This window comes from Pleurodeles waltl, chromosome 6, assembly GCF_031143425.1.
Source record: "Pleurodeles waltl isolate 20211129_DDA chromosome 6, aPleWal1.hap1.20221129, whole genome shotgun sequence".
In the NCBI taxonomy this organism is placed as follows: domain Eukaryota; kingdom Metazoa; phylum Chordata; class Amphibia; order Caudata; family Salamandridae; genus Pleurodeles; species Pleurodeles waltl.
Genome location: NC_090445.1, coordinates 1063022731 through 1063037274, shown reverse-complemented (window position 1 = coordinate 1063037274; position 14544 = coordinate 1063022731). Strand labels below are relative to the sequence as shown.

At 42.5% G+C, this 14544-nt stretch overlaps 1 protein-coding gene across 2 annotated transcripts in view; it reads right to left on the bottom strand.

Moving 5' to 3' along the window:
• KIF17 (kinesin family member 17) overlaps positions 1 to 14544 on the bottom strand; it is a 360746-nt gene that overhangs the window by 155226 nt on the left and 190976 nt on the right. For both annotated transcript variants that reach the window (XM_069240033.1, XM_069240034.1), the window contains exon 6: positions 4048 to 4145. In XM_069240033.1, coding sequence (XP_069096134.1) covers positions 4048 to 4145 — 98 coding nt within the window. The remainder of the gene's footprint in view (positions 1 to 4047; positions 4146 to 14544) is intronic.

Genomic DNA, 14544 nt, shown 5'->3' with positions numbered 1-14544 from the left:
AGGACAAAAGAAAAGCAGAAAGTCTCAAAAATGAAAACATCAACATAAAAGAAGAACAATGGAAAGCAGAAGAAAATCGGAAATAGAAGCACAAGAGAAGAACTTGTAAGTGGTAGTGATGTGCCTCTATATGTAGGGCAGCTGGACTAAAGGATGTTGATGTTGTTTTCTTATGATGGTGTGTGTGAAAATTCTTCCATTGAGAGGGCTAGGGGATTATGGGATGGTGGTGGGGGGATACACAACTGGTTTAATGTTCCGGCTCATGAGGTGCCTGCTTACTGCTCTCAGAGGGTCATCTCTGGGTGCCTAATGGGGTGAGATGGCTTGCTCACTTCTTTTTCTATGTACCTTCCAATACCACCTTATTCACACTAATTTCTAATTCCACTCAGTGAACACGTTCACAAATGAGGTGATCCATATTTTGAACAATGGCTACCAGCTGGCACAACTTGCTTATTTGTACGTGCATAGCCAACCTATTCCGAATAGAGTAACAAGGATAATTTTCGCTTGGCAGGCTAAAGGCATATGCATTGGTGGTTGTACATAATATGGCTCAGCCATCTTGCAGTGCTCCATAGGATGAGTGACATCAGGCAGAAACCACAACAAGAGTCAACAGATTCTTCTCCACATTTTGTAATTTAGTACTTGTCTCTTCACCCCAGGGGTGTGGAATTTATTAAAATATCTACTTGTCCACGGGACAGGTTGCTTCTCAAATCTACTTGTCCTGTAAAAAGATCTACTTGTCCCTTTGGTGCCATGTAGTGTGGCGCCAAATTATGGCAGCAATCTCATTATGTAAGAGCTCTGATAATAGCCTCTCTGATTATGCCAGGGCTACTACCATAGTAGGGCTTGAATACTTGCAGTTTCAATCCCTACTGTAGCAATTTCCTTATTTTTCCACCTTTGTACAGATCTGCATACTGGGGCTGGAGGAAGCAGTAAGCAATAGTTCCAGGGCTGGAATGCCTTTGAGTCTGCAAACCTACTAACCTGCATGTTTTTAAGATCTTCACCAGCTTCTCTCTAATATTTTCCCATAATAAGAAAGGTTGGACATTTACTCCTGACAATGGCAGAATTAGAACTTCTTCCAGGGTTGGGAAGAAAGTGGCTGGAGGGAAAATGAACTTGCAAATGCTCAATAGATTTTTTTTCACATGAGCAAATCTACACATGCGTATTTACCCATGCTAAAATACAGTTCACAAATATTTTATAGGGGTACGACATATACCATGGGTGCACTTTTGTGACTTTTTTAAAGAATTTGGGGCCACATGTAGGTAGGTTCAGATTTGCGACCCGCAAATTGCGAGTCGCAAATCCGAATGTAGGATGGTGTCCCTGACACAATCTGTGATTCGCAAGGGCTTCGCAAATGCACACCTCATGAATAATCATGAGGTGGGTCGCAATTTGCGACCCCCTTGCGAATGGCGGCCTCACAGGGATGGTGGCCTGCTGGAGATAGCAGACCACCATGTCTGTGACTGCTTTTCAATAAAGCAGTTTTTTTTTTTTTTGTAATGCAGCCCGTTTTCCTTAAAGGAAAACAAGATGCATTACAAAAACGAAAAATTAAACGTTTTAGTTTCATTTTTTCAGAGCAGGCAGTGGTCCTGCAGACCACTGCCTGCTCTGAAAAAATGTTTACAGTGACATTCACAATGGGGAAGGAGTCCCAAGGGGACCCCTTCCCTTTTGTGAAAGTGTTAGCACCCATTTGAAATGGGTGCAAACTGCGATTGGTTTGCGCCCGCGTTCGCAAAACAATCCTACATTGCACTGCGAGTCGCAATTAGGAAGGGAACACCCCTTCCTAATTGCGAGTCGCAAACCCGTTTTGCGATTCGGTAACCAGGTTACTGAATCGCAAAACTGGGTTTGTGCATCGCAATGTGCTTTTTGCACGTCGGAAACAGCGAAAGTCGCTGTTTGCGACATGCAAAAAGCTACCTACATGTGGGTCTTGGTCCCTAATTAGGTCTGGTGTTAAAGATATTTTGTTTTTATTAAACTTCTATTTCTCTCTCTTTCGGCTGGCTTTACTGTGAGTGATCGCATTCTTCTCTTCCACAAGGAGCATATTGGCACACAAAGTAGTTTTGTTCAGTGTCAGGAACTACAGTGGCAATCAGTGACGTAACGAAACTGGAGGGTGCCCCTTTGCAAAGAACATGGAGGAGCCCCCTCTCCAGACTCACTCAGGGCAGGTGCTGTGCTGAAGGGGCCCCCTGGAGGGCGGCTGCGGGGCCTTTGTTATGCCACTGGTGGCAACGTGTGCTTTTAGAGTTCAAAAATGTTTTGGGTTTTTTTTGCCAGTGTTTGTTACAATGTTGAGGGCCTGGTAGCTCCCACAACAATAAAGTGTTACAAAAGCCATGTCAAAACAAGACACGCATTGATGAAACTAAAAGACTTATAAAAATATGTCAGATCAGTTGGCTTTGTCAGTGTTTGTTTATTTTCATGCTTCCCATAATCGTGTTGAAAATGGTTACACTGATTTTCCATTAGAAATATTTTTGGGAAATACTAGCATGCATCAAAACATTTTACTAAATGACACCTCATTTGCATCTAATCAGAGAGCATTCTGGGGGCATTATACTTAGCCTCATAGCCTAAACTTTTCAAACATGTGTATACACGTTTTTTTTATTTGTACTGGAACCAACGTCAGTAGTGAAGTGTGACCATAAAACATTTATTTACAGCACTCACCCTAATAATGAAGGTTTTCAAATAATGAACCATAAATACAAGTTCGAACAGCATTATCTTTCGGAAACACATTACCTCAACTGTAGAGAGTTCCACTCTCTGTAAACAGGCAGCCAAAGGGTTTGTGCTGCAGTGGGTTGGGCCTATTTGTCCCAAGGACAAAGTAAACATAAAAACTTGTTGCCCTTGACCCCAAACAAGATGTCCCAGGCCTGGCGACTTTCCGCTTTTGGGCATCCTGGTAAAGCCATGTTGTGGTTGCCGTTCCACAGGCAGGTGCACCAGGAATCATGACAACCCTTTAGTTGCATGCCTGACATCCTCTTCCATAGGTATACATATCATCTTCTCCTGAACTGGAAGACACTAATGACCATTCCCCTTCTACTAGGCCAAGTAGCTCCTCATTTACTTAGCATCACTAATCCTCCACCTGTACTGCATAGGATCTCAACTCGTTTTCTCATTATTATATCCCACTCTGGTGGAACTTTCTGACACTTCAAACCAGTACCGATGACTGTGCACCAGAGGATTCCCATGGCCATCATTTGCGTGGCTCCAACCCTCTTTCTCAATGCCTGGATCTTTGGTTCTACTTTATTGCACACGTGTCTCCCAAATGTGACCTGTTAGCTTAATCCCTGAGGTGGCATGTGAGTTACAGTGAAGTAGACTGGACAGAATCATGACTGGTCCCCCAGTATTTGCATTCAAGTTGGAGAACACAACCATTTGGCATTATTTTAGCATACTGACGCTCGTAAACCTGGTGAGCACAAGAAGTTTCACTCCTCACCAGGCACTACATGGATAAATACATATACAGTACATAAAGAGGAGGGAGAGCTCAGTTAAAGCATAACAGTACCTCAGCAATATGCAAAATGGAAAAGGATTCAGTAAGAATTGTAGTCAGTTTTGAAAGACTGTACAGCACATTGGTCAGTCTCGCGTAAGGAGGATCCACTCCCTGGCCCTGCACTACTGAATTGCTGAGATTAGTCTGAGCAGAGGCAAGTGTTGAGGACTGCTCTCAGGGACAGCTTTGCATGCACATAATAACAATACGTACGTATTTCATCATTGGCCTATGTCTCTATTGCCACTGTCAACTGAGTCACACTAAGCAATGGCACAACATTTTTTGTGGTTGTCAGCAAGCAGTGGTGCTATGCCTTTTGGTGTGGATTGACTTGGTGGTGGTTGTGCATCTTAATTTTGTTGTTTTACTATACATGGTGCTGGTGTTTCCTGTACGTGTTGTAAATGGTTGCAGAAGTGTGGATTTGTATTAAAACTTACCAGACGAATCATCTGCTTTTCTGCCTCTGAGTCAGCAGGAAGTGCAATCTTCATTTCGGCAATAGCAGTCGACATGGATCTCCGGTCAAACAGCATTGCTTCGGGGTAACAAAAGGATTTTTTCTAAACATCTCCATTACAACAAAAAGATCTGAACAGTTACAGAACATCTATTAGACACATGGAAAAGCAATGCCACTTTTCTCTGTAGACCCCAATGGCTTCAGAACTAGACTCATGAAGTCAAGCAGAAAATGCCATGAGAGAAGGAACGTGATTATACACTTCAGTAACTTATGAATCGAAAAACTGCATCTTTTAGCTAGTGAGCACAAAGCAAACTCTCTAATACATACTGCATGGAGGCTTGGTTGCAGTGCTTAATTTGAGCAAGTGGTTTCCGATACTCAGCACCTAACTGTCAACACCAGTGCTTATGACAGTCTGCCACATGATGGCGCTGTAAGGTGAATGTAGAGATGAGCACAACCGCTGTTTATTAATTCAATACACAGAATAAAAATGACTAATTGGGGGGCTGAAATGGTCACACTTTTAAGAGTGAAATGATTAGTAGTGGGATGGTCCTGTCATTGGCAGCTCTGGCGGGGAAACGAGTGGTGAAGCTGCAGTGGCCTCCTGACGAGGGCCCTGGCACTAATTTTGTTCTGCAAACTAAGCACTGCCTGCTTGTCAATACAATAGTGGAGTGTACAAGAAGAGATATGCTACAAGGAACATTGAATTCAGTTTCAGAATTTTTTTAATTTTTGCAGTCTACAAACTGCTTTTCAAGTTCAGATAAGCTGTGCTCTGAGTCTGCTAGGTGTATTGTAAGTAAACTATTTTGAAGGAAGGTGATGGCAAGTGATTCATATTTAAATAACTACTGGTGCTTTCTATCAGGAATGTTTAAAATCCTGAAATGTAAAGCTTTAAAGATATGTTTATTCTATGGCACATCACTGTTTACTATCAGTATTGACTGATAATTGTGTGATACACTGCCCAGCAACTTCGAGAAAACATGGCAAATACTGACCCACAACACACTCTGTTGCTCCTTTTTTTTTTAAAAAAAAGAAGGTTACACTATACAGATCATTATTTATTTATTTGTGAAGAATTAACATCTGACAAAGACTGTTAGATTGCTCAATGGGCAAAATATAAAAATCAAGCAGTTAGTGGGTTAAGGGGAAGAGACGTAGAGAAATGATGTGATAAGTTGGAAGTCTTTAATAAAAAATCATGTTTAGATCTCAACTGACAGCATAGCTGGCCGCAGTCTTGTGTGATCAATAGAAAAAGAGCCTTGCTGGAATACAGCAGGACTGAGTTGGTTACAGTGTCAAGCCATTAACCAAGGCTTACAACTGGTTCTGTTTATTATGAAAAGCTACAACAAAGGCAATAGGCCTGACATATGTTTGTGAAAAGCGAATGTTAAAATAATACACCTTTAGGAGTGAGTTGTCATTACTCTATATTAAAGCTTGCAGATGGAATATCACAGGTTCCCACAGTAGGCAAGGGGTTTTGTGTTGGCTACCCCTGTGACAACCCCTGAGTAGAAGATTTGAACTTTTACAATCCTTGTTATTCCATTTTAGTGTTAGTTGTATATCGTTTTGTCAACTGTAATTTTGTGGCTGTAGACAGATAGTTGTGATGTGAGAAAGCTTATGTGTAATACAGCAGGCTTGAGTTGGTGATGTTAACAAACCAAGTTCTAGGCCTGATTGTTTCATTTGAAAATATTATGTGAAAGACTCGGGAGCTAATCTTTTTATTATGAAACTTATGACAAACACAGTAGGCCTGACTTATTTTTTAGTGAAAAACATTCATTAAAGCAATATGCCTTTAATGCAGGATTGTTATTACTCCGTGTTAATACCTCTAGAAAGACATCATAATAGATTAAGGCCCGTATTTATACTTTTTGACGCTAAACTGCGCTAACGCAGTTTAGCGGCAAAAAATTTTGCGCCGGCTAACGTCATTCTGAAGCGCCATGCGGGCGCCGTATTTATTGAATGGCGTTAGCCGGCGCAAGCAGACCGGCGCTGCCTGGTGTGCGTGGAAAAAAAACACGTACACCAGGCAGCGCCGGCGTTGGGAAAAATGGCGTTAGGGCGTCTTAAAATGGCGCAAGTCAGGTTGACGCTAAAAAATCGTCTTAACCCGATTTGCGCCATTTTTAACGACGCCCAGACGCCATTTACATGACTCCTGTCTTAGTAAAGACAGGAGTCATGCCCCCTTGCCCAATGGCCATGCCCAGGGGACTTATGTCCCCTGGGCATGGTCATTGGGCATAGTGGCATGTAGGGGGGCACAAATAAGGCCCCCCTATGCCACCCAAAAAAAAAAAAAATGTATACTTACCTGAACTTACCTGAATGTCCCTGGGATGGGTCCCTCCATCCTTGGGTGTCCTCCTGGGGTGGGCAAGGGTGGCAGGGGGGGTCCCTGGGGGCAGGGGAGGGCACCTGTGGGCTCATTTTGAGCCCACAGGCCCCTTAACGCCTACCCTGACCCAGGCGTTAAAAAGTGGCGCAAATGCGGGGTTTTTTGACCCGACCACTCCCGGGCGTGATTTTTGCCCGGGAGTATAAATACGACGCATTTGCGTCGCCGTCATTTTTTTAGACGGGAACGCCTTCCTTGCATCTCATTAACGCAAGGAAGGCGTTCACGCAAAAAAATGACGCTATTTGCCCATACTTTGGCGCTAGACGCGTCTAACGCCAAAGTATAAATATGGCGTTAGTTTTGCGCCGAATTTGCGTCGAAAAAAACGACGCTAATTCGGCGCAAACGGAATATAAATATGCCCCTAATTCTCATAGTTTAGGCAATTATTTTGTGTTGGTTTTCCGAATGACAAACCTTGCGGGTAGAAGCGCTGCAGAGTCTTTGCAATGCCATTTTTGGAAAGGTGGAATATTGTTTTGCCAACTGTAATTTCATATATTTCTAAAATTGTCTACCTGAAGGTTGCCTTGTGTAAAAGCTTGTGCAGAGTTTAGCAGGACGTAGTTGGTTATGATCACAAGCCAATCCGATGATGAGGTCTACAGGCCTGATAAGTTCATTGGGAACATTTATGTCAGATACCATAGGTCTGATATGTTTATGAAAAGCTACAACAAAGCCCAATCCAATTTATTGTGAAAAGTATTGCTTAAGGCCAACAGGTCCTTAAGTGTGGATTGCCATTACACTGTATAAAAGGCTTTAGAAAGGATTTTGGTTACAGGGAATCTCACAGGCTACTGTATTAAGCAAGGACGTTTGTGTTGGTGACCCCGCCCCCCTGACAAACACTCTGAGTTGAAGACCTGCACTGTGTTAATCCCTGACCTTTTCAGAGAAGTTGTATATTATTTTGCCAACTGTTATTTTATATAGCTTGTTGCTAAACCAATGATACATACCACAGGCTTGACTGGTTCATTGGGAAAAGTATGCCAGATGCTATAGGTCTGATCTGTTTATTATGAAAAGTAAAGTCAAAAGTAGTAGGCCTGACGTACTGTGAATTGTATTTATTACAGCTGATAAGCCTTTTAGAGTGAATTGTTATTACATTGTGTTTAAAGTTGCAGACTGGTATTTTGTTACAGAACTGAAATGTTATAAGTATGTGTCATTTAGCTGGCTCCTTGCCAAATGGCTGCCTTGTGAGAAAATGTATGGCCAATAGGTCAATACTGTAGGTCCAAGCTGGTAGTGACGATGAGCAAATGATACAGGCTATAGACCTGATTGGTTTATCTAGAAAGGTTATATCAGATAACATAGGTCTTATATGTTGATTATGAAAACTTACAACAAAGTCTTGACTTCTTTATGGTAGGATCATTGATAAGGTCAATAGTCTTTTAAACCCTTGCATGCTGATGATGGAACAGTTCCATCCTTGGCAGCAGTGGGAGTGCTGAGGACAGAACAGTTCCATTCTGGCAGCCACCCACAGGGGAAGCGGTGTTGCCTATTTCCACCCCCACCACCACAGATAGCAACTGAAGCGCTTCCGGCGCATTCCCCCATTGGTGATTTGATTACATCGGGCATGCATGACCTTCACTGGAAGCCATTTCTGCTTTCAGCGCCATCTAGAGAAGCACAGTAAGTGCTCATCTGGGAGGAGGATTTCTTTTTTCAAAACAGACACGGGGAAAGGAAAGAGTTGTTCCTTTCCCCCTGTGCCTGTTTTGAACAGATTCCTGCTCCGCGATTGCGGGTGAGCCCCATGATCGCGGGGCAGGAATTAGTCCACTAGGCTACCTGGGTTTTTATTGGGTGTATGTTAGGAAGCAACCCCTTAGGCAAGGGTTGTTCCCCAGGGGGGAATGTATCTTCATGTTTCATCCCCCCAGGGGTAGATCAACTGTGTTTTGATTTTTGGCCAGTCTTCTCCCTGGGGGGATCCATACCCACTAGGCCACCAGGAATTTCTTTGATATGTCAGTAGGGGGTGGCTCCATGGGGCCCTTAGTCGTGAAATTGATTGGTATAATTTTGGCTGTTTTCTGTCCCCCCACCCCTACTTTTAGGTTAGTGTGCTCCTAATGGGGGGGGGGGGAGGGGCAGAAAGCCACGAGACACCAGGGAAAGTTATGGTCTGTATGTACCAGCCTTTGGCTCACTGTGTGTGTACTGGCATTTGGGTGGTGCTGGGTAGTGTTTTATCATGTGAACCATTTTATTTATTGCCAGCATTTGCATTTGTGATTGTAATGCTTTTTTATCCTTTTTACTGTAGTGCAAAGCTTTTTGTTTTCCTGCGACTCCTGCTTGCGGTTGATCTGCAGTTTTTGTAGTTGCGTGTGTTTGATGAGAAAACGTTTTTGTACTGTTTACTCTAAATGAGTGTCATTTCCCCGTGATGTAATAATAGTAGCATGTTTAGCTCTAGTTTTGTGTGTGAAATTCTCCTTGCATTTGTGCACAATTTGTTTTTTGTTATCTTGTGAGTATATTTTCCCCCTTTCTATTGGGATATCATTGGTGCTTGCTGTGTCTGTGCAGAGCAGGTGCTGGCGAGTCTATCTGTCTGTAGCAAGTGAGTGATACTGTTTTTGAGTAATTAGGTCTTTGTGATAAAGCCATACTTTGTTTATTACCTATTTTACACTATGTTGGTTATTGTTGACTTATTTGTCAAGTTACTTTTATTAGTAAGGATTATGACGAGCCACAGGATTACAGCTCAGCAGGTTGTTAGTATGCTTTTCAAATCTTCCTCTGACCATGCTTATGAAACTGCCTCAGAAGCACAGGAGGAAGTGCAAAATTCTGGCAGTGAATTTTCTGTCTGAGAGGAATCACCTGATAATGAAGCCACTCTCAGTGTGGAGGAAGTGCCCCTTTTAGAGGAGGACATTGATGTGCCAATAGTGCAGCAAGGGGCATCTGGATTGCAGCCTGGGGCTGTAAGACTTCCCATTGGACAAGATAAACTCTGGGTTGCCCCAAACATGGTGCAGCCAGCGTTACCTGCCTTTACTGGTGTTGCAGGGTGTAGAGTGAATACTGAAAACGTTTTGCCTATAAATTTCTTTCAGTTGTTCATGAATGATTTATTTTTGGGTACGATTGTTGAGCGACTAATTTGTATGTATTTGAAGGACAACAGTGCCAAACTTAAGCCCCACTCTAGAGCTAGCTGGTGGACTCTAACAAATTTTGATGAGTTGAAGAAGTTCTTAGGTTTAACTTTTTTGATGGGCTTGATAAGAAAGCCATTGCTGTCTACATATTAGTCTTCTGGCCCCTTGATGGCAACGGTTATATTTCCTGCACCTTGACTCATGATCGGTGTTTGCTTCTGCTTTGGATGCTGCATTTTGTTGATAATGATTCAGCGTTGCCATGAGATCACACTGATTGTGACCATCTTTTCAAGATTCAGCCTGTCCTTGATCACTTTGTAGATCAGTTTTCAGAGATCTATGTTCCAGGGACAAAAATAGCTGTGGGCGAGTTTTTGGTCGTGTTCAAGGGCTGTTTAATTTTTAGGCAGTACATATCTAGCAAGAGGGCACATTATGGGCTTAAGATGCACATGCTGTCAAGGAGTAGGCCTGGATATGTCTATAACTTCATAGTGTACATTAGTAGGGATTCCGGTATTGACTCCCCTGGTTGTCCGTCTACTTTCAGAGTTAGTGAGAAAGTTGTGTGGGAACTTGGTAGAGGACTTGTTAACAAAGGTAACCATTTGTATGTAGATAAGTTCTACAATGGTGTGCAATTGTTCAGGGAATTGGTCAAAGTGGACACTGTTGCTTGTGGCACAATCTGCTCTAAATGTAGAGGTTACCCAAAAGATCTTGTTTGTAAAAAACTTGAGAAACGACAGTGCAGTGCCTTGCGTGGTGATGAACTTCTAGCTGTGAAATTTGCAGACAGGAGATATGTCTATATGCTGACTACCATCCATGATGAAAGTACTTCACCTGTGACTGTTTGGGGTCAAGCTGATGAAGTGTGCAAACCTGTATGCATTTTAGATTATAATAAGCACAAGGGTGGTGTTGCCAAGAAGATCAAAGGTTGGAACTTTACACTGCTGTTTGTAAGGTTGTCAACACCAGGACAGTGCGCGCTCTACGGGCATCTAGAATGCAAAAACCCAACACTCGCAAGATAATGTAATTTATGCATTGTGATGATATGTTATTGTTTAACCTTTTGCATTGCAGAATTCCATCAAAAAGATTCATTTTTAAGGTTCTTATAAATACTGTACATTGGCAATGTATTGCTGCAGACATTCAGAGTGTGTTAGGGTGTGGTCCCTTTCCAGGGCCTTCTAGAGACTTTCCCTGCAACATGCCTGGGCGTGGTTCTAGGCTGGGCCAAGACTCTATAAAAGAGAGTCAGCCCAACTTCCAGTGCTCACTATTCAGAGGTCCCGGTGCAGAGCAGCAGCTTCTTCCTGAGCTCCTGTCCCGGCGGCCTATTTGGATTTTCCAGTCTTCTGCACTCATCTCTCATTGGTGATCACTGTTTCCAGGCGGTAAGACGGTGTTTGGACATTTCCCAACACCGTAATTGAGAATTTTCATATTCTTGATTTTAATTCTTAAATGAATAACAGATTACTTGTGCGCTGCCATTTTTTGACATTTGTATGGTGGTTTGCAAATAGGGAGGACGCGCAATTTATTCCATAAAGATTTGACTTCGTTATTACATTGTTGTTCATTACGCGCTGATATTTCTTGACATTTACATGATGTTTTACGAGTTGGCAAGACGTGCAACTTGTTTCATGAGCATTTAACTTTGTTGTTCATTGCGTGCTACCTTTTCTTGATATTTACATGGTGGCATTCGAATCGGCGAAACGCGCGATTCACTTCTTGTGTGTAATTCATGCTGTTCATTGTGCGCTACCATTTTCTGGCATTTACATGGTGGCATTCGAATCGGCAACACGCGCGATTCTTTCCTTGAGTGTTTTTTTCAGGATATTCATTGTGTGCTACCATTTCTTGGCGTTTGCATGGTGGCATTTGAATCGACAAGACGCGCGATTCTTTCCCTGAGTGCTTTTCATGTTGTTCATTGTGCGCTACCATTTCTTGGCATTTGTATGGTGGCATTTGAATCGGCAAGACGCGCAATTCTTTCCTCGTGTATAAATAATGTAAATTACTGTGCGCTACTATTCTAAGACATTTTCTTGGTAGCATTTCAAGTTGACACGTTGGGTGATTTATTCCTTGAATCTACGTTGTGTGATTTCATGGTTCACAATCCTTTATGGTGTTTAATACTCATATAAAAATCTGCAATGTGCACAATTCACTTCTCAATGTTTTTTCTGAGATGAACACAACAATACCAGAGTTCTAGATGTAATGCTGTGTGTTCCTGATATGTATTCTTAAAAGGAGATTCATATGGTTGTTTAGAAATTGCACAGAGTGTTTCCTGATTCTCATGCTAAAGAAAGTACTCGAATCTGAAAGTCCTATTTAACTTTTCCTGTTTCCTCCTCAGGTATTCGGTCATCTAAAGCCTAGTAAGTTTTAGGACTATTCTAGGGTTGTTCATGTTTTTCGGAAAAGACGAAGCTTAGAGTTGTAGCATGGTACTGATTTCATGAGATGTAATTTTGATGTTGTGTTTTAACCTTTTGCTTCCTACAGGTCTCCTTCCCAGCTGTTCCCGTCCTAATCCCCTTTTCCCCACTTGGACTCTCTTAGACTCTGTGATAAATCTAATCAGAGTATTGGAGCTGTCTTGTGGTGGAAGTGTTGGGAACGTGTACAGATCCCGAGGATCTGGTGACTCTGACAGAATAGTGAGCCCACAAATTATTATCTTCCTGGTTTGTGTATGTTCTCAGCATGGCCACACTGGACGAGCTAGTCAGGGCTATCACCCAGCTCCAGTCAGAAGTGGTATCATCAAAGGATTTGACAAATAGCCTAGCTGAGAGGGTGAGTCAGTTACAGAATAAGGTTGAGAAGAAAGAACAAAGTCCCACAGGTGTGTCTTGGCCAGGTACTTCTTCTCAGACTTCTGGAGGTAATCCGACTAACATTTCCCTCAATGTTCCTTCAGCCATTCCTTTAGCTCCCCCAGAACGCTTCTCAGGTGATCCCTTGAAAGCGCAATCTTTTCTGGTTCAAGTGGAACTTCACTTCACCTGCAGACCACATACTTTCCCCGATGCCCAGTCTAAAGTAGCTTTCTTGTTGTCATATCTGTCTGGAGATGCAGCTACCTGGGCTATTCCTCTTGTGCGTAAAAATAGTCCCCTGTTGTACAACTGGAAAAATGTTGTTCGTGAATTTGAGAGAGTTTTCGATCGTAGAACTGTAACACAGTCAGCAGATCGTGAATTATTAGGCTTACGCCAAGGGAATCAGGACTTAGTGTCATATTTAGCCAACTTTAATCGGCTGGTCGCTGAGACATCCTGGACTGAAGAAAAACAAGCGGCCTTGTTTTACAGGGGACTCAAAGAGGAGCTAAAAGACATCTTAGCGCAAATCGACCCACAACCTGCAAACTGTCAAGATTTAATAAACCTTGTCTTGAGGCTTGTTCATCGTTTTAATGAACGAAAAGGAACGCGTAAAAAGACTGAAAAACATTCTTCGCATGCTCATGATAACAAAGACTCAAGAACTCCGAGAGAAAGAACGCCGGAACCAATGGAAATTGGAACCAGCAGGAGACCTTTGACCAAAGATGAAAAGGACCTACGCAGAAAAAATGGGCAATGTCTCTATTGTGGGCGGAAAGGTAATTTCGCCAAAGATTGTCCAATCAAAACAAAGAGCAAGCGAGGCCCAGTTCAGAAAGTTGCAACCAATGCATTAGTCGAGTCGGAAAATCTAAAGCACCCAAGTTGCAGAGAAGGGTTGTTCTTGGGTGTCACCGTGGATCCTTCACAATCCAAACATCTAAAATTGGGAATAAGAGTTCAGGTCAAGAAAAAGACCTATTTCAAGAAGGCTCTAGTCGACTCTGGAGCTACCGGAAACTTTGTTGACACCCAATTGGTTCGTGCATGGGGGATCCCATGTATTGAAAAGAAGACCCCAGAAACCATCCAGGCAGTTGATGGAAAACTCTTGACTGGAGGTCCGATAACTCTTCAGACTGTCACCTTGACAATAATTTGTGAAGGTAAAAATCAAAGAAAGAAACATAAAGAGTAACTCATCCTTGACGTGATCCATGCTCCCCAGTATGGGATCATCCTTGGCTTGCCATGGTTAACTCATCACAATCCAGAGATTAATTGGGCAGAACGAAAGATTGTGTTCTCATCAGTGCTATGTAAAGAACATTGGGGGTTATTACAACTTTGGAGGAGGCGTTAATCCGTCCCAAAAGTGACGGTAAAGTGACGGATATATTACCAGCCGTCTTACGAGTCAATTATATCCTATGGAACTCGTAATACGGCTGGTGGTATATCCATCACATTTGGGACGGATTAACACCTCCTCCAAAGTTGTAATAACCCCCATTGTCTCCAAAGGACTCAAGAATCGGAAGTTTGCCATTGTTACATAGCTACCGCCGCAGAGAAAGAATTTCAGTTGCCCAGACAGTATTCGTCTTATGAAGATGTATTTGATGAGAAGGAAGCAGAGAACTTACCTCCTCATAGATCTTATGACTGTCAAATTGATCTAGTCCCAGGGGGGATACTTCCCAACTGTCGTGTGTATGCCCTGTCAGAACATGAAAATCAACATTTACGAAAATACTTGGATCAATTCTTAGAGAATGGTTTCATCCGCCCCTCTAAGTCTCCCACAGCTTCTCCTTTGTTTTTTGTTCCAAAAGCGAACGGAGAGCTTCGAACTTGTATCGACTATAGGGGCTTGAATAAAATCACCATCAAGAACAAATATCCTTTGCCTCTAATTCCGGTCTTACTGGAACAAGTAAAGAAAGCAAAAATCTACACGAAGCTTGATCTTCGAGGTGCTTACCATTTGGTCAGAATGA